This window comes from Solanum stenotomum, chromosome 1 (genome assembly GCF_019186545.1).
Source record: "Solanum stenotomum isolate F172 chromosome 1, ASM1918654v1, whole genome shotgun sequence".
NCBI lineage: Eukaryota > Viridiplantae > Streptophyta > Magnoliopsida > Solanales > Solanaceae > Solanum > Solanum stenotomum.
The window spans coordinates 22,203,745-22,226,262 of NC_064282.1; the positions used below are offsets into that span (position 1 = coordinate 22,203,745).

Sequence of the window (22,518 nt, forward strand, 5' to 3'; positions counted from 1 at the left end):
TTAACTTTTACTTGTACAAAACTAACCTGTATTCAGTGATTGTTACTTATTTAGAAAAAAAGATTACATTATCTATGTATAAATTAGTTATACATATAAAGTAGATTTTTCGCCCACAAATGCAGGCAGCACAACTGTAGCTCAGGCCCAGTGTATTCCATTTCCACCAACTGAATGCTGTTTAAATGTGGAGAAAGTTCTTTTCCATCAAGCTTTCAATAGTATCCTTCACACTCAAGACTTGTGAATTTGACTCCTAATTTTTTTGCTTTTGCACTCGATACTTGAAAGTGCGAGGTGAGAGGCAATCCATCTTCGAAACTACATCCAAATTCAAGAATTATGATTAATCCCTCGTCAAATTGTTTAGAACAAAAGATTCTTATAATAATCGAAAGATCACTTGAGCTTAAGTTTTCTCCACTGAAACAAAGATAGTAATGTAAACTAACTAGTATGAAGAAAATTAGAACTGTGATATTGGCGATACTTACTTCTCAGGGAGAGTGATGGGAAGCAGTGGCGGACCCAAGATTTTCACCAAGTGAGTTCAAGATATAAAAAATAAAACTAAAATGGAATTTAAACTCGGGTTGGCTGGGAAATTTGAACCCTCTTCACCACTCTGTCAAGGGTCACACTTGTGTTAGTGTGTCAAAAGTAAATATATACATATAAAACTGATTAAATATACATATATATATATATATAGTGTTATTTTTCAATGAAGTGGTTCATATGAACCCACTGTAGGTCCGCCCCTGGATGGAAGGGTAAAGCTTTTGTAGAATCTTCAAAACCAAAGAAGAGTGTATCCGTTTGCCCCAACTAAACAATACCTTCCATTTGCTGAAGGAACCTCAAAGACTAGAATATGTGCATTAGCAACATCTCTAACATCAACTAATCTATATATCCCACCACCAGACGATGCTTCTTTTCCTTCATCAAATAAAGACAATGTGCAAACTTCAGTATAATTTATTATCAAAAGCTTGATTTGAAGCCCAACAGGGAGAAAATCCAAATAAAGAAAAATGCATAAGGACCTTTGTATAGTAATTAAATAAAATGAGTGGTCTACATATCAATTGAGCTGGCCAATCTTCATACTATTTCACCACCAAATATATATTTAATTCGTTTGGCCAGACAAAACTTCTAAACGCTTTGCGAGCTTTAGCAAATCTTCTTGAGGCAACTTGTTTGGTTAAGTTTTCCAAGAAAGTATTTGAAACTTCTTGTTTGTTTTGGACTTTCGGTACACTTTTTCTCGACCAAAGAGCTTTTCCAAAATGTTGGTAAAGACTCTATCTAACAATTACCCCCCTAATTTTGAGTGAACTGTATCAGAGGAGTTAAGATTAAGTTCCATGTATGCCTTATGCATGCTTCAAATTAGAGTGGAGACCAAAAAATATTTACACTAAGTCCACATCATTGGAGTTCTGCACCAACTCACTTAAAATATTGCCTCAGCTTGACCATCCCTTTACCGACTAATATTTTCCTTAAAGTTTCATCCAAGGGTGTGATGAGTTTTGTTAAAGAGGGCAAGTTGAACTTGAAGTACATTTGGCCGGTTTGAATTCTTAAGAAGGTTGGGGAGGTAGGCAATAGACTGCCTTAGAAGTATAAGAAGGGACTTTAGCAGCATTTACCAAACTCACCATTTCATTCGTAAATATCTGTTTTTTGTTCAGAGTTCATTCTGTGTGAGATAAAACAAAAAGCGATAAAAAGATTGTTCCCATAAAATGTTCATCAGTGGCAGGGTAACAAATAGAAAGTAAGTAGGTTTTTAGAAATTCTTACTTCTGTATATAATGGTTCTTCTTATTATAATCTTTAAGGCTTTGGAAAGGAAAATTGTTCGAAAAGATTATCAGAAGCAGAGGTCTGTGCTTCTGAATCGAGGAAATGCAACCAGAAAATGTACGATTGCAAAAGAAGTTTCCAGTTAAATGATCATTAAATTCCAAGATCATTTCAAGCTAGTCAAACACAGGCAAGAGAACACATGTTCCTAATATGTATTCTATACATAAATATTTTCATCAAGGGTGTTGTATAAGCAAATTAGAGAAGAAGGAATTGGTGGGGCGGGGTTGGGGGAGAAGGAGGTAAGAATATCTTAAGGTGTCTTATGTCACTGCACAAACTTACCTTGTTTTATGACGTTCACTATAGACTCGCAAGAGAAATTGAGCGTAGGCTGCAGAAGTGGACCAATGACTAGACCTGGTTGGAGTGTTACCAAGTCAATCCCATTCTCCTTTGCAAATTTCCAAGCAGCCTGCTCAGCCAGGTTTTTGGAGAGTCGATACCAGTCCTGCAAACAAAGAAGCACTTATTACTTTTTATTTTCAAAATCACTTTAACTGTTTCAATTAGTGTAGTGTTAATAATTACTTGAGATGTTTAAGACAGGAAAAGAGGATAGTTTAGACATATACTCTTATGATTAAGGTTATTATATGTATCTTTTAATGTGTATGCAAAAACCTTAAAAGACAAATAACATATATTGAATGTAATAATTAACTGACTACACTAACAAATACAAGGACACAGGGAATGCAGAATTGATTAATTCTTTCTGGTCTAAGAGACATATCTTACTTGAGCAGCATAACACAGATTAACTCCAGATAGCACACACATATGGACAATAGTATTTAACTCCAAGAAAGACGATCATACATTTTCCAAACCTCCTGCTAAAATAATGGAAGGATACGCCTCATCAAATTGAAAAGAACTACCAAATTATAGACGCATAGAACCTTTCTTTGCTCGCAGAATTCAGGATCTGAATACAAAGTCTCATCAGTCACAACTCCAGGGGTTGACATATTTTTATTGCATATAACAGAAGCAGTAGAAGAAGTTATCACCACTCTTCTGACAGATGGTGATTTGGCACATGACCGAAGGACATTTAACGTTCCTTTCACAGCAGGATCCACAAGTTCCTCCTGGAAAAGAATATTTTTTTAGTATGAAACTAAAGCACCAAGATCTATTTAACAGCTAACAAACATTTTCCTCCTTAAAGACATCTCTTGGCATATTTTGATGTCACAGTAAGTTTCCGACCTTAGATTTTCCTGTGAGAAAAACAGGTGAAGCTGTATGAAAGACACCTTCACAACCATCAACAGCAGGATCAAATAGTTGCTCTTCAAGTAACTCTGCTTCGAATAGATGCAGCCTCTCATTAGCTCCATCAAGTCTTAGCAAGTGATCCACTTTACTTGTATCCTCTGCGTGCTTAACTAACATTTTAGAAACACTCTTATACATACGAAGGATAAATAGAAACAGCTAAGCACATGATCACATAAAATTATTGCAGAATTTCTGTTCTGTTATGAATATCAAATGTATGTGAAACCGCCATTTCAGTTTAACTTAAACAAGAATAGAATGTACTTATCATTTGTGAGAGCTAATTTCACATAATTGTTATCAAATTAATAACATACAAGAGCAGTGACTTTAATATAATATTTTAAAGATGAAGGAGAGAAAAAGAACTGGCTAAGATTGAGAACAGTGGCGTTGACGATGTAGCCACGGTGTAACAACTTGACTAGCCATGAAGCTATGAAACCAGATGCCCCTGTTACACATATTGCCTTTCCCTCTCCACTATTCTTGCTTTCCATTGGTAATCCGAGTTATTCAAAAACAATACAGACAAAGTAATTCTAATTTGACTACCATAAGAGACTTCAGTTCTCTTTTCTCTTTTTGTGCGACAACGCCTGGGGTGGTAGGAAGGAATAAAATAAAAGACCACAACAAAGGGTGGTGGCCATGGCCATGTTGGTTGATATTGTTCTCTGTGGCCACTCATGGAGCAAATAATAATTTACTAATATAAATCTCTCTTTTATTTAGTATATATTCCTGACATCTCTTATCAACTAAGATATGTTGACAAGATGAGCCCAACTCAATTTTAATATCAATTTTGTTACTATTTTTGATCAATAGTAGCAATTACATTCTTCTGCCCACTTTTCTGTAGATATCAATCAAAAAGCCCCTGTTGCTTTCATTAGCCCTTCACTGATGTGCTTAGTAATTGGATGTAACAACTCTTGGGTTTATAAGGTAGTTTTGAAGGATAACACACAGGTGGCAGTGGAGAGGATTTCATCAATCACATCAAGGTCTTCCCGAGTTCAAGAATGAAGACGAAATGCTGTCTCAACTTAGACATCACCATTTGGTCATAGACAAGTGATGTGACACATCTATTTGATCACAAGAACAGTTAATAGTTAATTACCTTTTCACACACAAAACAAGGGTTGAATCCTAAGAAAAATAGCTCGAAAATAAAGGGTCAATCAAGACCTGAAAATAGTTAACGTTTACTAGTACAAAACCAACCTGTAATGAATTACATTATCTATGTATTCAGTGTTTGTTACTTATTTAGAAAAAAAGATTACATTATCTGTGTATAAATTATTAAGTGTATTTTTCACCCACAAATGCAGGGTGTAGGCGAGCAGGCAGACTGTAGCTTAGGCCCAGTGTATTCCGTTTCCACCAACTGAATGTTGTTTAAATGTGGAGGAAGTTCTTTTCCATCAAGCTTTCAACAGTATCCTTCACGCTCAACTCAAGACATGTGAATTTGATTCCTAAACTTTTTGCTTTTTCACTCGATACTTGCAAGTGGGTAAGAGGCAATCCTTCTTTGAAACTGCATCCAAATTTAAGAATTATGATGAATCCCTCAAATTGCTTAGAACAAAAATTCTTGATTAAAGAGAAAGATAAGTGAGCTTTAAGGAAGCAAAACATGTTCAACTATAAATCCTGCAGTGTCTAAATAGTCCACTTCAACACCTCAGAATTCATCAAACAAATCATGTGACTTGGAAAAGCAAAATTGACTATCCTACTTCCTTGTCGATTGTTTGTTTTCAAAGTTGTGTTGCATTTCCTAAGATTGGAACTTTCACTACGCCAATACCTTACAAAACTTTTAATTACTCAGTAACTGTGAACTTGTTACATCTCTTCTGCCTTTGTTGTTCTCTTATTTTGAATTATCACATTTGTGAAGTGTTAGCAAGATTTAATTCTACACAATAGTTGTCTTAGAAGAAGGATGCAATTAATGATTTTTTTTTCTCTGCTGGAAATTAAGGAGATAGTAATGTAAACTAACTAGTATGAAGAAAATTATAACTGTGATACTGGCAACACTTACTTCTTAGGGAGAGTGATGGAAGGGTAAAGCTTTTGAACAATCTTCAAAACCAAAGAAGAGTATCCGTTTGCCCCAACTAAACAATATCTTCCATTTGCTGAAGGAACCTCAAAGGCTAGAATATGTGCATTAGCAACATCCCTAACATCAACAAATCTATATATTGCACCAGACCATGCCTCTTTTCCTTCATCAAATAAAGACAATGTGTCAAGCTTCAGTACTATTTATCATCAAAAGCTTGATTTGAACTCCAAACAAGGAGAAAATCCAAAAAAAGAAAAATGCATAATTCGTTTGGCCAGACAAAACTTCTAAAAGCTTTGCGAGCTTTAGCAAAGCTTCTTGAGGCAACTTGTTTGGTTAAGTTTTTCAAGAAAGTATTTGAAACTTCTTGAGAGCACATGTTTGTTTTGGACTTTTGGTACACTTATTCTCGACCAAAGAGCTTTTCCAAAATGTTGTCCTAATGGTAAAGACTCTATCTAAAAACTACCCCTAATTTTGAGTGAACTGTATCAGAGGAGTTAAGATGAAGTTCCATGTATGACTTATGCATACTTCAAAACCAGATTAGAGACAAAATATATTTACACCAAGTCCACACCATGGGAGTTCTGCACCAACTCACTTAAAATATTGCCTCAGCTTGACCATCCCTTTCCTGACTTATATTTTCCAAGACAAGGAAGGTGAATTGTTTCTCCTAAAAGTTTCATTCATGAAGGGTGTGATGAGTTTTGTTAAAGAGGGCGAGTTGAGCTTGAAGTATATTGGCTGGTTTGTATTCTTAAGAAGGTTGGGCAGTAGGTTATAGACTGCCCTAGAAGGTTAAGAAGGGACGCTAGCAGCATTTACCAAACTTACCTTTTCATCCACAAATATCTGATATTTGGACACAGTTAATTTTGTGTAGATAAAACAAAAAATGCTAAAAGTTTGTTCTCATAAAATGTTCATCAGTGGCAGGGTAACAAATAGAAAGTAGGCTTTTAGAAAATCTTAATAAAGTAGGTTGTCTACTATATAATTAGATTAAGATCGTAAAAACAGAAGCTTGTAATATAGCTAGACCAAATTCAATAAATGGTTACTTCTGTATATAATGGTTCTTCTTATTATAATCTATAAAGCTTTAGAAAAGAAAATCGTTCAAAAAGATCATCAGAAACAGAGGTCTGTGATTCTGAATTGAGAAAACATTCTAGAAAATGAACGATCGTAAAAGAAGTTTCCAGTTAAATGACATAAAATTCCAAGATCATTTCAAGCTAACCAAACACAGACAAGAGAACACATATTCCTATTATGTATTCTATACATAAATATTTCATCAAGGATGTTATATAAGCTAATTAGAGAAGGAGGTAAGAATATCTCAAGGTGTCTTATGTCACTGAACAAACTTACCTTCTTGTATGAAGTTCACTATAGCCTCGCAAGAGAAATTGAGTGTAGGCTGCAGAAGTGGACCAATGACTAGACCTGGATGGAGTGTTACCAAGTCAATCCCATTCTCTTTTGCAAATTTCCAAGCAGCCTGCTCAGCCAGGGTTTTGGAGAGTTGATACCATTCCTGCAAACAAAACACCTTCAGCAAGCCAATTGTGAAGAGAATGCTGAAATCTTTCATTTCTTTCGCAAATTCATCTACCAAATGAAGTATATAATACTATCTCCAGTCCATGTTATTTTTGTCATTAGCAAACTGAATTTGTTTCTAAATATTTTATGTTATCGAAAAACAAGATATTCCTATAGTCTATGTGTAAGTTTGGACCTCATCCCATAATAAAAAAGATGGGAAAAGACCAAATAAAGAAAGAGCACAAGAAAACAAATCAACTTCCAATGCAACTCCAAGAAAGATACATTTTCCAAACCTCTTGTTACAATGAATAAAAGGATAAGCCTCATCAAGTTGAAAAGAACAACCAATTTATAGACACATATAACCTTTCTTTCCTCGCAGAATTCTGGATCTGAATACCAAGTTTCATCAGCCACAGCTCCAGGGGTTGACATATTTTTATTAAATATAACAGAAGAAGTAGAAGAAGTTATCACCACTCTTCTGACAGATGGTGATTTGGCACATGACCGAAGGACATTTAACGTTCCTTTCACAGCAGGATCCACAAGTTCCTCCTAAAAGAGAAACTAAAGCATCAAGATCTATTTAACAGCAAACAAACATTTTCCTCCTTAAAGACATCTCTTGACATATTTTGATGTCACAATAGATTTCTGACCTTAGATTTCCCTGTGAGAAAAACAGGTGAAGCTGTATGAAAGACACCTTCACAACCATCAACGGCAAGATCAAACGATTGCTCTTTAAGTAACTCTGCTTCGAATAGATGCAGCCTCTCATTAGCTCCATCAAGGCCTAGCAAGTGATCTACTTTACTTGTATCCTCTGCGTGCTTATAATTAACATTTTATAAGTTGGGAACACTCTTATATATACGAAAGAGGAAGGATTAAGAGTAACAGCTAAGTCCATGATCCACAACTAATTGAATATCAAATGTTTGTGAAACCACCATTCCGGTTTGACTAAAACAAGAATTGAATGTAGTTAACATTTGTGAGAGCTAATTTCACATTATTGTCGTCAAATCAATAACTTACTAGCTCACTGACTTTACTATGGCAAAACTTTTAATGGCATAATGGATGTATAGACCCTATTTCATGTAGTTATATGTGATTGATAAGCTAAGAAAGGCGAATTAGCAGGAAATTTATGTGGTGAAACCCTAGTTTGTAGGCTTTTAACACTTTATATAGTTGAAATATAAGGTTTTACTCATGATCCACTACAAAATTTAGGCTCAGAGCTGCTGTATCTATGTATAATAACTACAATCCCATTGGGCATTCGTTTCTAGTTCTACTATCTATGTATAATAACAAATCGATTCCCTGTTTGCAATTAGAGCTCCCTCAAATACATATCGAGTATAGGGATAGCAATAATACAGTCTACACAAGAAACTTAAATCAATCCAGAGATCAAATAGAATAAACAAGGTTGTAAAGGATCCAAAGTCAAATACTAGTGCAAATGAAATCCAAAAAAAAAAACACAAACAAGGAGAGAAAGAGAACTGACTGAGATTGCGAACAGTGGCGTTGACAGTGTATCCACGTTGTAGCAACAACTTGACCAGCCATGAAGCTATAAAACCAGATGCCCCTGTTACACATACTACCTTTCCTTCTCCAATATTCTTACGGTCCATTCCTAGATGTTATTCAAAAACAATACAGAAATGTAATTCTATTTCGCAAACTGCAAAGCAGCAAATCAGTGTCGACTGTCGACAATGGCTTAAGCCGAATTTTTAGGAAGCTGTGCAAATAAGATATAATAAGTTTAACCATCATATGCATGAGTTGGTTATATCTCTCACTCATTACTTCTTTCCATTGACTTATTTTAAGTATATTTAATTTAAATTTATATTTAAACACTTTTAAAATATTTAGGTAAAATTTACTTAACCACCATTGGAAGAGGTTTTGAGTTTAATTTTACTTAACCACAATTTTAAGCCCTTACAAAAAATATGTTTGGGTTGGGGTTTGAATGCCCAACTTCAGACAACAAAATCAACTAGCAAACCAACATGCTAATAGATAGATAACTTTTTGTCAAATAAGGACACTTAGTAAAAAAATTCGAAGAATGAGTGTCGCTTGATACTCCTTCGCTCAACATGAGTCCACCCTTGGCGACAGTGTAATTGAATAGAGTAGTGTTGGAATGTCGTATTGCAAAGATATTAGAGTGGATAATGTTTTAACGACTTTAATAATTTGTTATATATCTTAATCATTCAAATCTATTTGAATACTTGTAAAAGAAGGCATAATATCTACACATGTCTTTTAATTTGGTCTCAACTGACATTCATGTCGTTCAACTTTGAATGACATAAATTGACACTTAAATTATCTTAAAGCTGAATATGTAGATACATATGTCCTGCATGGCTAATCTTACATGATTTTCCTTATATGATGTATGTGTCTACTTATTCAATTTTGTGATAGTTGAAGTTTCTAATTGTACACCTCCAAAATTAAAAAAATATAGATATTAATTTAGATTAAGTTAAAAATACATATATTTAATGATCAAAATCTACATAATTAAAATCAAGATCATCATTAAGTTCAAACAAATAAGAAGACACATGTACATTTAACCCTCTATTGATTAAAATGCTTATTTAGTTCCTTCATAAAAACATGCTACATTTTGAATATTTTAAAATTATATTACATTCAAATATGGAGCAATAATACAAACTCAACATAACACACAAATAACTAAATAATGTAATGCTAAATAATTCATCAAATTTGAGAATTTTCCAAGTTGAGGGATCAAATACGCTCAATTTCAATTGATCTAAGATTAAATATGCTTAACTAGATATTATAAGAATCCAAATATTTTTTTCCTAGTATTATAGGGACTAAGTGGCAAATTCCCCGTAAGGGAAAATTTAATTCCGAATAGTATCTTTAATTGCATTCAGGGACAAAAAGTTTTGCACTGAACAAATAACTTCTTAAAATCTGGTAAAATTTCATTTTTACACCTATTCTTATTTTTTCTAAAGTCATATTTCTCCGGAACCCGCGACTTTACAGTAGATCCTCCCTGAAATTCCAGATCTCATACATTCTCGGCTTCGTCTCAGCAATGTCGATGGATTCCGAAGATCCGATGGACGAAACTTCACCGGTCACCGGACTTCTCCCACTGGCGTCGGCTTCACAACAGCCTTACATCTCCGAACTCCTTTCTTTCACTCTCGACCGTCTTCACAAAGTAACGTTAAATTGTTACCTACGCAAGTTTGAAATGTAGTTGTTTTGATTTGGATGAATTTTTATATATGATTGTATTTGTGCAGGAACCGGAGCTTCTGAGAGTGGATGCAGAGAGAATTCGGAGGCAGATGCAAGAGGTTGCCGTTGGAAACTACCGTGCCTTCATTTCTGCTGCTGATGCACTACATGCGATTCGGGAAGAAGTTTCTTCTGTTGATAAGCATCTTGACTCCTTGGTAATTGTTATACTTCCTTGCAGAAATTTTGGTAATTGTTTTGATTTTGATTTGTTGAATACTTGAATTGCTATTTTTAGCTGTCATATGATTTAAAAGTGTATATTGATCTATAAACAATATAGTTAACTTGAGGAACTAACTGACACTGAATGATTTGGTCTGTTGCACTGCTATAGCCTATAGCTCAAACAGATTTCCAAAAAAGTGTGTCTGGAATATTAGTGCATGATTTCTTGTTGGTTAGATCTCGTTCCAGAAGAAGATTTAAGCTAACCACAGAATGCTTCTAAGGACCCTTTTCCAATAGCTTATTCAATTTAGGTTTTCCTTATTGGCTTCAATGTTCGTATCATTTCAGTTTAATTGTTAAAGAATTTGTCTAACTTAGTTTTTCTTTTCAACAAATCACTATGTTAAACTCAAAATCAAACAACCAAAAAGCATTGAGATCAATAAAGCAAACTCAAGTCATGTGTTTCAAATCCTCTAGGCTCTACCTTAACATAAATATCAAATAGTTACTCCATTCCAGCAGTAACAAACCAAATAGTAGCGCAAAAGATATTATCATGCTAATTACAATTGAAGAAGAACTTGGGTGCTGTCAATGTAGCTTGATCTTCTATTCCGGCTTTTCCTACTTCTCTTGTTGTCATCTGAGGGTTTTTCTCTATCTTTGAAGCTCAAAGGTGTTCTTGGACCTCCCTTAAAAAATTCTTACAAACCATTTTGTTCTCTATCGATAGAGGTCAAAATCATAAACCTTCAAAAGTTATAAAGTTTTCCAAGTAGAGCTGGGTAAGCCATTTCTAAGTAGAGGTGGATGTCCAACAATCTATTCCTGGATTGTAGAAGGCCTCCAAAGAAAAAAGAATCATCTTATCTACTCCTCTCCGTCTTGCACGGTATATTTCCTTGAGCACGGTCTGTTACGAACAGCAGTCGGCGTATCACACCTTCAGTGAAATTACTATATCTTGTATTAGGATGGTACGAATTGCTAATTACTTGATCTTTTGGAAAATAAACTCAAGACATGATCTTCAGGTTCAAGCCCCACACCATGCAAAGCGAAGCCCGGTATTTAAGTGGAGAAGGNTCGGCGTATCACACCTTCAGTGAAATTACTATATCTTGTATTAGGATGGTACGAATTGCTAATTACTTGATCTTTTGGAAAATAAACTCAAGACATGATCTCACCAATTATTACAACCAAGCCAATTATAAACCTATACAGGTTAATTCTTGAAATTGAGTGATAACATGATATATTGTTAAATATGGGCTAGATCTCTCCATTTAATTCAAAGTGCAACAAAAATAAATCAGAGAAACCCATAAAATGCCATAAGGACTTTGCAAATTTAAGCTAAAAGGATTGCCTTATCCGTATGAATATCAAGCCATCAGTTTGTCTTTTGGCTATTTTGACACTGAAGTCTGAACTATTTTTAAATAAAAGTTTTCCTCTTTGCTTTTTTAAGAAATAAATTTTAGGTTAGCAGCTTAAACTAATTCAAAGTTAGAGAACTAATCTGCAAAAGTTTCGCGTTAACTTTTTTACTAGATTTAACCAAATTGAGTTTATATTTATCTGAACCTTTCAGCTTTTACATCAAATTTGGTAGTGATCAGAACCAAGGAGCATCTCATATGCTATCTTCATTTTATCTCAACCCTATTTGCCATTGTTTTGGGCAAAGCTTAAGAACACTGCTTCACTGGTGATTTTTTGTGTATTAACCTTTACATGCTAAAGTTGTAATTGCGAAACTGTTGGCTTGTTTTCTGCTCTTGCTTCCTTTATTTCTCAGTGTAACTGTGCAAATGGGAACTGCAATCATAATTTCTCATATAAAAATTTTTAGGTAGAAAAGGGCATCAAAACTTATGGTTGTGTTTCTTGGTTTGCAGATCAATGAGATACCTAAGCTAACTTCAGGTTGCAGTGAGTTCAGCACCTCTGCAGAACATATCTTGGAGAAAAGGAAGATGAATCAAACATTGCTTGCAAACCATAGTACTCTGCTTGACTTGCTTGAAATTCCTCAGCTAATGGACACGTATGTTTTCGTCAATGCTGTAAGGATCACTCGTTAGAATTGAAACTGCATCCATGATTTTGAAAGGATGAAATGTCAGTGGTTTTTGCTAATGATGTATGTTACCTTCCAAAGTGCAGTTTATTTATTTGACTAGTAAATTAGTGAGAGAATTGATTTTGGTGCAGACATTGTGATTGAGTTATAATATCTAACTTTTCTATTTTAGACAAGGGATCTTAGTCTAGTTGGAAAAGACCTTTTCCCTCAAACCATGAGCCATGAGGTTAGTGGTTCGAGTCACCAAAGAGAGTAAAGTGGGAAGAGGTATAGTGTTTTGTTCTAGGTAGGGGGATTGGGGTGTGGGGTTTAGCATATAAAATGATCCAAGTTTTCAAATATGTTGGGTGATGAACAATGTTGTGTTGTACTTAGAGCCATCATTGCTGTCATATCTGGAGATTCAGCCTGAATTGTCTTGCATAGCACAGCCATGCAAGTAGTCAAGTTTAATTTTTATTTTTTTAATAATAACGTAGAAATACATAGGATGGGGACATAGACCTTACCTCCTATAGCAAAATACAGTGGATCACCATAAGCTAGCAAGGTGAGATATAAGTTAGAGACCTAACATATATCATATAGGATGATTCACGCGAAAAGGGAGACTCAGAACATTATTAATATTTCATATTAGTGAATGAACTCATATCTTTTAGCTTCCGTGCTTTTGTGGTGCTAGACTTGAGTGGTCTCTTAATTTTGCAGATGTGTGAGGAATGGAAACTATGATGAAGCTCTTGATTTAGAAGCATTTGTTTCCAAGCTTTCAGCAATGCACCCCAAGTGAGTCCTGGGTCATTTCTTTGTTTTTCTGTATGAACTGATATAATTGAATTCGATGAAAACTTACGAAGGTACTTTTGTTTCTTTTTCGTCTCCCCCTGAAGGTTACCAGTTATTCAAGCCCTTGCTGCAGAAGTTCGGCAGACCACCCAATCTCTTCTTTCTCAGCTTCTCCAAAGACTTAGGTCAAACATTCAGGTGATTTCTGGCATAGATTATTTGATTTTGTAACAGTTATGCTGTTGGAGCACACTGGAATGGAAGTTCTCCATAAATTTATGAAGCTTAAGACCTAACTGTTTACAATTTATTGGTGCAGTTGCCGGAATGCCTCCGTATCATTGGATACTTGCGTCGTATAGGGGTGTTCAATGAGTATGAGATGCGCTTACAGGTGAGATTGATATATTTTAACAACAGCTGGTTTTACCCAACAGTTTGCTTTTTGGTCTTCATTTATTTCATTTGGTTCTTCTAATTTTTTTTTAACCCATATTTGACCAATTTTGCCCCTTCAACAGTTTCTAAGGTGCCGTCAGGCATGGCTTTCTGGGATCCTTGATGACTTGGACCAGAGAAATGCTTATGAATACCTCAAAGGAATGGTAAATTGTCATCGGATGCATCTCTTTGATGTTGTTAACCAGTACCGTGCAATATTTGCTGATGATACTTCCGGGAGGGAAGAAAACTATGATGGTGGGCTTCTCTTGCATCAAATTTCTTCCCACCTTAGAACTCTAAAGATGATGCTACCGAAGATCACTGAAGGAGGTTCTTTATCAAACATTCTTGATCAATGCATGGTGAGCATATATATTTGTGCTAGGCAGGTCATCAAAATTCATTTTGCTCAAGTAAAACTTCTATTTGGCTGTGATCGACCTTGAGGTCTTCTGCTTGCAATCACCATGAATACTAAACATGTGAAAGAAAGTGTATTGCATTTTGAGTACAGAACAAAGGGAGATGTAAATTCCCAGAAATGGCTGGAGAAAGATAGATTAAGTTTTGTTCGTATCATTCAAGTTATTTTTTACACTTTAGTCATCCTGCTGGAAACGTTCCAAGATTTTGATATGATTTACGGAAGGGAAAAATCAGGAAATTGTTTTTCCTTCTCTCTATGGTGGGCAGGAAGGCGGGTGGTTGAGCACTAAAAGAAACAAACATATTTACCTTTAGCACACTTGTCTGGTGAGCTAATCAGAAGAGGCATACAACTCAAAAGCTAGTCTTAAACCTATAAGTGTGGAGTCGAAATACATTCCTTCATTTCCATCTAGTCACTTCGCTTTTCTTAGTCAACTTCCATTTCCAACCTATCTTCTTCCTCATTTTGTGGCCAATTTCAATTTTCAACACATCTTTGTCACATTTTGGTGATCCATCTCCACTCTTTGGCCTCTATCTCCACGAAACCAAAGCAGATGGCATTATCTTTATTGTCCTTCCATGTTAACAATAGAAAGTAATTAGGCTTCAATTCTCTGCAGGTTGAAAAGTTCAATCACTTCACATATTTAAATTCTAAACTGAAATTTGGCTCTGATGGCATAAGCTAAGGTAGAAATTTCCTTATTGTATGTTCTTTTAGAATGATAACTATTTATTAAAAGAGTATGCATGCAGACTTTTTCTTATATTCCCTCTGTCTTGTTTGATGTGATTTCATTTGACTGGTGTGCAATTTACGATATAATATGGCCATTATATTTTATTAGTAATATTTCCTCCGTCCCAATTTATGGGATGTTGTTTGACTTGGCACGTAGTTTAAGAAAGAAAGACTTTTGAAACTTATATCATTCTTTTTTGAACTGACTCAAAAGGAAAGCGAATCATATAAATTGGGACAGAGGGACTAGAAGAAAGTATGAATAACATCAAAATTTAGAATTTGCATACTAAATGAGATTTAAGTTCTTGAAAATTGTGAAACTTCTATAGAATTGTATTATTTGAGAATTGTGTCAAACAATTTCCGAAGGAAAGATTGTTGTTGAAATTGTGACTAGGGAAGTGTGTCCCCCCTTCTTTTGGAAGATTTTTATTTGGGTGGGGGTGGGTTGAAGAGGGATCACTAACCATCAGTTCTTTGCTGGTTATTACCTACAAGTTTAGGTGAATACAGGTATGATTTGAAGCCATCCGGAATCAAGCTTAGGCAAGTTTTGTTTTCATCTATAAGGGGTTCATACTTGCTTTGATGCATTGGCGAGATAGTTATTGCTTGTTTCATAGTCTTGCAATAGTTGTTTCTATTGTTGCATTTGTTATTTACTTATTCACGCGTTAAATCAAGCTCTGGGTTTTGTTCATTTATTGATGTTTTTTTCTTTTTCTGTTGACAGTATTGTGCTATGGGACTTGGTTGGGTTGGATTGGACTTCCGTGGCTTGCTTCCCCCTCTTTTTGAAGAGTACATACCTGATTGGTTCTTTGTGATTCTGGAATCTTAAAATTGGTCTCTAAGCTAGTTCTTTTATGCATTTCATTTTCTGATTACTCTTGCAGGGCGGTCCTTAATCTGTTTTCGAAGAACATGAATGCAGCTGTTGAGAATTTCCAGGTATATATTTTAGACCAATGGTAGAACTCTTATACCTAGCACAGTTAGCCTAAATGGGAACACTTTTATCTGAAGTTATCTTTTGAAGTAAGCAGCCTATCATTCTTCACTCAGAATTGGTAATATGCAAACTTTACTTGATTCCAGTTGGTCCTCGATTCTCATCGGTGGGTTCCATTACCAGCAGTCGGCTTTCCTACCAGCAGTTTGAGTGAAGAAAGTCATGAAGATGTTACTCCTCCCTCAAGTCTAATGGAGCACCCACCTCTGGCTGTTTTTGTTAATGGTACGTTACAAGCTCACTTCACTACTTAAGTAAGCACCTTTGCAAAGGTTCCCTTTTGTTCATTGCCTGCAACTGTTAACACACTAAGAAAAGGACAAGTACCAAAGAATGGGATTTCTAGGTCAGCATGAGAGATATCTAGGTTTTGAATTCAAAATGTACTTTGGGCTCCTGCTGGAGTACTCCAATAAAGTAATGGTGTTATGGATATTAGTAGGTCACTAGAAATGCTTAAATGTCCGCGACTCTGCCTGTGGTCTCATACCAAGCAAAGGAAAGCTTCTTTTAGAATCCTGCAAGTTCATTCATTGGATTTTTTTTAATGAATAAATAAAGAACAAAGGATCTTAGAGATATACTCACTTTTCTGTAACTTGTGTGGAGTTCTCCCTGTTTCATCTTGTTGAAAATCGATTTTTAGGCCATTTTTTTGAAAGAAAAAAAATATGGTTGCTAGAATTTTTGAGTTCTGATTATCTCGTAATTGAGAAGTCACTTATAGAACTGAAAATTGTTTATCTAAGCATCTCTAGTTTGTGTGAATATATCTTCATTGAGTGCTACCACCTACAGGTGTGTAAAACCTGAGTCTTTGATATAGGCTGAAAATTGAGCTTTAATTATCACGGGAACATTTTCAAGGCATATTGTATGAATTGTTATCTTGATCAATTTGCTGATGAGCTTATACTGTCATGACTAATGGTTTCAACACCACCCTGCATCAAGTAGGTGTCAGGTTCCAATCCCACTGAAGGCCTTTTCCTTCCATACTCACTATTCACGGGTCCATCAGCACCAATAAAAAATGAACAAAAGAAAGCCAGTTTGGCCACTGTAATTTGGCATCTTTAAGACAATAGCTTCACCAACTACTAAGAATTATTGACCTTTGCACTGATCAAACCACCTTTGGCTTTATGTTTAAAGCTCAAAAAAGGGGAAAGAATATTGTCGGCTTATGATTCAACTAATTGCTAAATATAGTCTTTTTACACTAATCCAGTTGTTTTTGCATCCTCCGTATATAATTTGCAGGTGTCTCTGCGGCAATGAATGAGTTACGACCTTGTGCTCCCTTGAGTTTAAAACATGTGCTTGCACAAGAACTGGCGAAAGGATTGCAGGCTGTTTCTGATGCTTTACTGAGATATAACACTACTCGCATGCTTCGAGAAAATGAGTCTCTGCTTTTCCTATCACTATGTCGAGCATTTATTGAGGTAGCATCATATGAACTTATTTGACCTTCATGTACAATTAATTTGTGCACCAGTTGACTCAAACATACAAATTATGTACCTTTCCAGGTTGCTTTCCCACACTGTGTTACTTGTTTTGGTCGTTGTTATCCTGGTGGAGCTAGTCTTATAGCCGATGCCACAACTCAATTCGACGGAATTAGCCGATTATTGGCAACCTCTTCCTCTAGAGAACTTCCAAAACCAGTTCGTAATCCAGAGGCCAATAGTATATCAGAAAATGGCGACGTACCTAAGAAGGAAAATGGGGAAATTCCTAGTACTGAACAACCCGAGAGTACGAATGCAGAAGAGGAACCCAATAATGTCCCCTCAGAAAACGAGGAGAAGCCTGGTAATGTGTCATCATGATGTGAAGAGCATATGCTTTTAGAATGTCAGTTTATATATACTGCATTTTCTGATGAAGTACTAAAAAAACTCAGAAATATGCTTGTTTTTCCTGCTTCAAATCCAGGGAGTAACATTTTCAACCAATGAGAGTGATTGTGGCTGATTCCTTATGATCAGATGGGCTTGTAACGTCTTTGAGAATATAAGAGCATATGTATTATTTCTAATAAGAGCAGCGTGATACAAAAATATACCATAAACGGACAAATAATAATTAACATGCTTTAGACTAGATTTTTATTTCCCTATAATCTCGGAGTTTGGACATAAACAGAAACAAAATTAATTAGGTTTTTGTGCTAACACAAATCCTAGTATAGTATATACATAAAATAGATCTAGTTCAATTTATAAAATTGTCATGAAGCCATCTCTAGAAGGTGTTGTGCATAAAAAGAAGTCAAGTGATGCGCTGATCAACAAAAAGTCGAATCCCCTTCGAAGGAATTCACCAAAAACCAATTCAAAGAATGTTCTGGTGACAACTAGTAGTTTCCGAAAGGCGGCGGCTGCTGAACAAGTTGTATTAGATTTTGGAGATCACTATGGATTTTGGGAGAATTATCAAAGGTTGGAGGTAAAAGATGATTATGGATTTTGGGAGAATTATCTATGCTTGGAGGAAGAAGTTGCTAGAGCTTGGACGAAGTGGAAATTGTAAACGGCCCATCATCAATCATTGAAGATGTAAATAATTCAAGTCAAGATTTCACAATACACATGATCAATTAATTTATGCAACAAAATCTTATTTGATTTGATCGGGATAGTCAGGATCTAGAGTTAATCAATTTTAAAGTTTTAATTTTTTTTTTCATATGCATACATAGTCGTCCTATATATAGTTAAATTCTGACTTGCATGGAACTTAGACATGAATGTTATTTTTGTATACATATATACATGATTTGAAAAAAAAAACAGTGATTATAAATTGAAGCCACAAAATTCGGTCTTACTTTCATGTGCTTGTTACTGTCACTTATTAGTTTATATTGTTTTGAATTCGTTTATAAATGTGCCGCGCTTTGTGACTAATTAATAGAGAACTTTTGCTTTGTTTGTCATAAGATATCCAACATAAGTTGTTGTGTAGTATTCTAATTCGATCTGCATAAATTTAGAAAATTTTTGCCTTGTGGGTTCTGAACTAAACTTGTGCCTCTAATGACACAAGTGTGGTAGAAATGTAAGACAACTTATATTATATTATCATTAAAAAAAATAGAATAATGTCTAAGGACAAAAAATATTGTCCAGGGGGCAAAAATAAAGCAGTATGCTCCCTTAAAAAAAATTAAACAATTCAGAATTTATGTCTTATTATTTCTTAGTGCTAAATCAAATTAAAATATCCAAAAGCCTTGATGAATAATATATACTTATCTCATGTAGACTGTAGTAAAAGCTTCGGACAGCTTTCTGAATTGATAGTTTCCTCACATGTACTCTATCTGAAGTTCATTTTAAGATTTTTGTGTAATTTTCCATTCTGAAATTAACTAAATTTTTATATTAATTCCATTCTGAAATAAAATAATATTGGGTAATGAGCAGATTAATTTTTGAGTCAATACTAATTGAAGGAGAGAAGTTCCTACTAGTTTATCTAAAGCAAGAGCAACGTGATTCAAATCAAATATACCATAAACGGACAAATAATGATTGACATGCTTTAGATTTATCAAGTAGAATCGATTTTTTATTTCCCTACAATCTTGGAGTTATGGACTTAAAACTAAATAAATTTATTAAGCATTTGTGCTAACACAAATACCAGTAGTATATATACACACAAAATCGATCTAGTTGAATTCACAAAGTTGTCATGGAGTCATCTTTAGAAGTTAATAGACATAAAAAAGACAGTTAATGCATTGTTTAATGAAAAAGCAAATCTCCCTTTCAAGATCAATCATCTTCCAACAGAGTCACCAAAAACACAATTTTGTCGATGTGTTACCATCGAAGAATATTGAAGTGACAACTAGTAATTTCCTAAAGGATGCTGCTGAACATGTGGTGTTAGATTTCAGAAATGATTACTAATTTTGGGAGAATTATATATGCTCGAAGGAAAAAGATGATTTTGAATGTTGGGAGAATTATCTAGGAGGAAAAATTTCCTTCTACTAATTATCAAAGTCAAGAACGATCTAAGAGTCTGGGTGAAGTGATAATTGTAAGCGGCCCACTAACAATCATTAAAGATGTAGAGAATTTGTACAACTTATCTTCCACACAAGACAAACTAAAAAATTTAAATTAGTGTCTGGTCATTTGATGATAAATAAAACAAAAATAGTCTATAGATTTGGATACAATTCCATAGATTGAGAGTATGATTCATTGTGGAGAGTATTAGCATATACTATCAGTAGTTCACTTGACGATTTTCTTAGCTGCGCTTCGCGCGGTCAGAATAGCTCATTAAATTCACTAAATAACTTTTTAGAATAATGAACTACTTAAAATATTCTATATATATATATATTTTATTTTATTTTTTTGTAGTGTCATCCTAATGACTAAATATTTCAGATTTTATGTTTTAATTAAGTTTATTATTAGTATTTAAGTTTTATATCTTTTATAATTTTAAATCGCTTAAGAGTCTTTTATCATTTGAAAATATTTTTTATATCGCTAAAATTTGATTAAACTGTAACACCCCAGAAATTTTTTGAGCTAAGACTCGAACCGTTCTTCGTAGTGAGTGAGATTTTTGCAAGGAATTTAAAATTTCTTGAGTATTAAGGTCACTAGATGTAGCACCTTCCAAGAAGAACCAAAGAGAGTTCATTCAAGTAATTCCTAAGTTTCTCTTAAGTTTTGGGTCAACTTCAAACGACATAACTCCTAATACATGATGATTTAGGTGTGCTACCAGATACCTTAGGAAAGGTCTTCGAATTATGTTTCCAATGCCACCTAGTTCAATTTCGAGCTCTAAATAAAAAGTTATGACGGATTTACTAACGTCGCGCAAACCTGGCAGCAACTCCGCGATAAAGCTCCGCTACGCGGAGCCAAGACGAACCTTACTGCCTGGTGAAAGATCTTTCCAACTCCCAGCTTGTTTTAATTATTTCTTTAGGGGTATTTTAGTCCTAAAAATCCTTAGGAGATCATCTAAATTGCCTTAAACGTGTAGAAAATCAGTCTTCTTAAATCTAAACCCTCTCATTTACTCCAAAGATTCTACGCTCAAGAAATTCAAGAAAAAACTAAGGCTAGGGTTCTTCTTCAAAGGTTTTCCTTCAAGTTGCTTCAAGAGGATAATTCTTTCAGGTATGTAAGCTTCCATAGTGTTGGGTTTGTTCACCCACACACCAATCATGTTAATTTCAGCTTTAAATTCGTTCAAAAAGTTGAAGCTTTGATGTTCTTGTTATGTATTCATGAATTTGCTTCCGTTCTTGAATTGGGTTGATATTGAGGAGTTCTTGAGGTTAATGTGTCAATTTATAGAGGGGTTAGAGTTAGATTTTTGTGTACATGTGACGGTTATCTGAATCTAAAGAAAAGTTGAGCAAAAGAATCGAATTTAGGCGGTTTGGGGTTAGAAAACGAAGAAGGAAAAAATCGGGTAAATCTGGCACTTGGCTCCGTGTCGCGGACCTGCCTCCCCATTTCATAAAGTTGTCTTCGCATCGCGGAGAGATCACGGAACTCTCTGTCTCAAAAGTTATTTCGCGACCAATTATTTTAATTCATCTCCGCGTCGCGGACTTGCTTCCAGACAATGATTTCTTGATCGTTTTTCATATTTTAACTATCTAAACACACTTCTAAACATCACGAGATCATTCCTATAAAAAATCACAACCTTGAATTCATAAATCACATTCAAGGTAGAGTTGAGAGTCAAGTCTTGAGAGTTCTCTCAAACATTTGTTGAGAAAGTCCCTTTGAGTATTTTGAGGAGTCTTCTACAACTTCTAATAACTTGTTTCAAGACTCGAGTAAGTAAGCATGAGAGTGAGGAGAATGTATTCACGAGTCTATACTATCACCTAGATCATTCATATCATGAACCATAACTCTTGAATTCATAATTCACATTCAAGAGAGAGTTAATAGTAGAGTTCAAGAAAGCCTTTGAGTTCAATTGTGAATCCTTGAGATCAACTATCGATTTGAACTAAGTTTTGGGGAAGTAATTCAGAGAATGAGAAGAGTCATATACATGAGTTTCATATTGTTATGTAGATTATCGAGTCGAGTTATTTCATGCCCATAATTCCGCATGAACCTCGTAAGTTGAGTATCCTTCAGAGAAGTGGTATCTTCAAGTTCTAAGACNTGTGGCAGCGATTTTAAGTCAGAATTTTTTTTTTCCTTACACATCGCTGCAGGGGCAGCGTTTTTCATGCCGAGTGCTATTATTTTCATGCCTATTATTACTTATTAATAATATAAAAATGATAAACAAGACGACAGTATACTCAATAAAATTGTTGAAGCATGAGGAAAATTGAATTATATATCATAAATAATAATAAAAGAATATTAAATTAAAAAAAAACTTTTTTTTTAAATTCTTAACCAAATTCGCTGCTATAGCAGCGATTTTGAAGAAAAAAAGTTATTTTTTTTTTGAGAAAATATGCAGCGATTTTTATTTTTGTTTGTCAGAAGCCCTTTTGGTTAATTTTTTTTTTGATGTGCCGTTTTAGTTTTTTTAAAGAAAAAGCAGCGATCTTTAATTAAAAAAAATTACAAAATCGCAGCGATTTTTAATTAAATTTTTTTTTTTTACAAAATCGCTGCTATGGCAGCGAT

General features: G+C 34.7%; 2 protein-coding genes across 5 annotated transcripts; one reads left to right on the forward strand and one right to left on the reverse strand.

Moving 5' to 3' along the window:
- Positions 1-200: 200 nt before the first annotated feature.
- On the reverse strand, positions 201-8,586 carry LOC125842065 (phenylacetaldehyde reductase-like). 4 transcript variants are annotated; one of them, XR_007443865.1, is made up of 7 exons: positions 8,355-8,586; positions 7,489-7,655; positions 7,193-7,384; positions 6,647-6,812; positions 5,237-5,423; positions 3,100-3,266; positions 2,848-2,978 (listed from the first exon to the last, which is right to left on the reverse strand). XR_007443865.1 is itself a non-coding variant. In XM_049521275.1 (6 exons), the coding sequence occupies exons 1-6, from the start codon at positions 8,482-8,484 to the stop codon at positions 216-218; spliced, it is 948 nt and encodes a 315-aa protein (XP_049377232.1). In that variant the 5' UTR covers positions 8,485-8,586; the 3' UTR covers positions 201-215. The 4 variants fall into 4 exon arrangements, 2 of the variants coding, with proteins under 2 accessions (XP_049377232.1, XP_049377224.1); XR_007443864.1 differs by having other exon boundaries at positions 3,100-3,273; XM_049521275.1 differs by lacking the exons at positions 2,848-2,978; positions 3,100-3,266 and adding an exon at positions 201-321.
- A 1,274-nt stretch (positions 8,587-9,860) lies between these two features.
- LOC125842018 (conserved oligomeric Golgi complex subunit 8) lies at positions 9,861-17,817 on the forward strand. Its single transcript, XM_049521212.1, has 12 exons — positions 9,861-10,085; positions 10,171-10,323; positions 12,244-12,392; positions 13,143-13,220; positions 13,325-13,418; positions 13,540-13,614; positions 13,742-14,026; positions 15,575-15,642; positions 15,738-15,792; positions 15,940-16,078; positions 17,117-17,301; positions 17,389-17,817. Exons 1-12 carry the CDS (start codon positions 9,957-9,959, stop codon positions 17,689-17,691), a joined length of 1,713 nt encoding a protein of 570 aa, XP_049377169.1. The 5' UTR covers positions 9,861-9,956; the 3' UTR covers positions 17,692-17,817.
- The last annotated feature ends 4,701 nt before the right edge of the window (positions 17,818-22,518 follow it).